The sequence below is a fragment of the Fonticula alba genome (assembly GCF_000388065.1).
Source record: "Fonticula alba strain ATCC 38817 unplaced genomic scaffold supercont2.7, whole genome shotgun sequence".
Taxonomy (NCBI): domain Eukaryota; order Rotosphaerida; family Fonticulaceae; genus Fonticula; species Fonticula alba.
Window position 1 is genome coordinate 757,033 of NW_009242977.1, and position 2,325 is coordinate 759,357.

Sequence of the window (2,325 nt, forward strand, 5' to 3'; positions counted from 1 at the left end):
GGGGGGGGGGGGAGCCGGACGGGGGCAGTGCATGTCCGGTCCCCTCGGTGGGGCGGCGGCAACATGGCCCAGCGTGGCGGTGGCAGTCCGGCCGCGACATGCGGACCGAATGCCCACGCTGGCGGTGTCGATGGGTCGGCACCTGTCTGGGTTGGCAGTGGGTAGCCGTTTTTTTAAAATGCCGTGCCCTGGGCCGGCGCCACCGGGATCATTTTCCGTATGAGTCTCTTCTGGCGGGGCAAGTTTTCCCCCCCGCTCGCGTTCGCATGCTCCCCCCCCCCCCCCTCCTGCCTGCTGGCGGGACATAGCCAGCCTCTGTGGTCCCTTTTGTGCGCTGGAGGGAGGGCCCTCGCTCCCCCCCCCCCCCCCGGTGAGGCGAGTGTGCCAGTTTCCCTGGCCTGCCCCTGGGGGCGTGGGCCGATCGGGGGAAGAACGCAGGCAACGGTGGGTGAGAGGCGATCTCCGCCCCCCCCTCCCCCCCCCCCGCTTGCATGCACGATCGGAACGGATGGCCGGACGGGAAATTCGGCGCCCGAGGAGAGCGGACGGCAGGCGGGCTCCGCAAGCACAACACGGAGGCGGGGCTTGCTCGAGGCGGGGAGGGCTAAAGGGTCGCGGGCTTGTCGCACTGGCATGGTGCTGAGAGCACCATTCTCCGGTCCACCGCCCCGCCTTCTTCTCTCCACTTTCATTCCCTTCCTCCCTGGCCTCCTCTCTTCCCACTTCACCCCTGCTCGCCAGCTCAGCGCGGCGGCCACCCTTCTTCCGCCCGCCCGCCCGCCCGCCCGCCGGCCCGTCCGTCCGCTGGCTCGTTCGCCGCCGCTCGCCCCCTCGACTGTCCCCCCCCTCCTCCCCCTCCTCATCGATTTGTGCGATTGCCGTGTGCCAGCTCCGGGCCGGCGCTGGAAGTTGCATGCCCCCTCGGCCGCGCTCGCGAGGCAGGTGACCCCGCCCTGAGGTTTTCTCATTCGCTCCGTGCCTTCCTATGGACCGGTGCGTCGTGGCTCTTTCTCCCCATGGGTCTCCTCGTGTGATGATGGGAGTCGCCTTTTTAACCGACCTGCTCCTGGCTCTCTTCCCTTCGCCGTTTCCTGTCCTGCTCCCTCGGGCGGTTCTGCTCCTCAAATGGGTGGTGCAGTGCCTTCCAGGGCGTCCCTGCCCTGCCAAGCCCCGGTGTCGATCCATCCCCCAATGGCCCCCCTGGCCTAGAGGATGATGACAACATCAAGGTGATCGTGCGAATCCGGCCACTCAATGACAATGAGCGCCTGGGCACCGGGGCCGGGCCGCTGACACACTGTGTCGAGGCTGATCCCACTCGGCGCACGGTGTCCCTCTTGTCGACCGCCGCCGGGGCCGGGAGCCTGGCTCTGCTGCAGGGGGCCCATACACAAAGCGAGTCCTTCACCTTCGATGTGGTGCACGATCAGAACGCCGGCCAGCAGGAGGTTTTCAACTCCATCAGTCACTCGGTGCTCACCTGCTTGCAGGGCTACAACACCACCATCTTTGCGTATGGACAGACGGGAGCCGGCAAAACGTACACCATGTTCGGGCCATCGGCCATGCCCTCGACGCCCGGCTTGAACCCCGAGGACGAAGTCGGCCCGGCGGATCCCCCCGGCCAGCCTCCTGTCGCCTGGGCTCTCCCCATTCCCGAGGAGCAGGGGCTCATCCCGCGTGCGCTGGAGCTCCTTTTTTCGCAGATGGCCGCGGCTACAACTGCCGGTGTGCCGGTCGGCAGTGATCCGACCACTGCCGGCACTCTGACCATCCAGTACTCGGTCAAGTGTTCCTACATCGAGCTCTACAATGAGATTGCCTTCGATCTGCTGAACGCCGACTCGCCCAGCTGCGGTGTGTTCCTCACTGCATGCTCTCTCTCTCTCTCTCTCTCCCCCTGTCCTTCCGTGTACATGTGTGGGTCTTTCTGTTTCGCCCTCTGTGTCTGACCCGCCCCCCCCCCCCTCCGCCCTTTCCCGCCCATCTCAACGGTTTGGCAGCCATCCGTGAGGACACCAAGCGAGGGGTGTACATCGACGGGGCCACCGAGATGCCGGTCACCTCGGCACAGGAGGCTTGTGAGCTGCTGGCACGCGGGAATCTCAACCGCCACGTCGCCTCGACCGGGATGAATCGCGAGAGTTCCCGCTCGCACGCGGTCTTCACTCTCTACATTCGGTCGGAGTCGCGCGACACCATCGTCGGCCTGACCCAGGTGTCTGAGTCACGCTTCAATCTGGTCGATTTGGCCGGATCCGAGCGGTGCGTGCTTCCCCCTCGCTGCCCGCGGCCACCACGGCCACCACATGCTGCCCCATCCCC

At 66.6% G+C, this 2,325-nt stretch overlaps 1 protein-coding gene across 1 annotated transcript in view; it reads left to right on the forward strand.

The window, feature by feature from the left end:
- Positions 1–985: 985 nt before the first annotated feature.
- H696_04371 (hypothetical protein) overlaps positions 986–2,325 on the forward strand; it is a gene marked incomplete at both ends in the record, with an annotated part of 9,483 nt that continues 8,143 nt past the window's right edge. The window contains 3 exons of the mRNA XM_009498248.1: positions 986–993; positions 1,139–1,857; positions 2,004–2,265. Coding sequence (XP_009496523.1) covers positions 986–993; positions 1,139–1,857; positions 2,004–2,265 — 989 coding nt within the window. The remainder of the gene's footprint in view (positions 994–1,138; positions 1,858–2,003; positions 2,266–2,325) is intronic.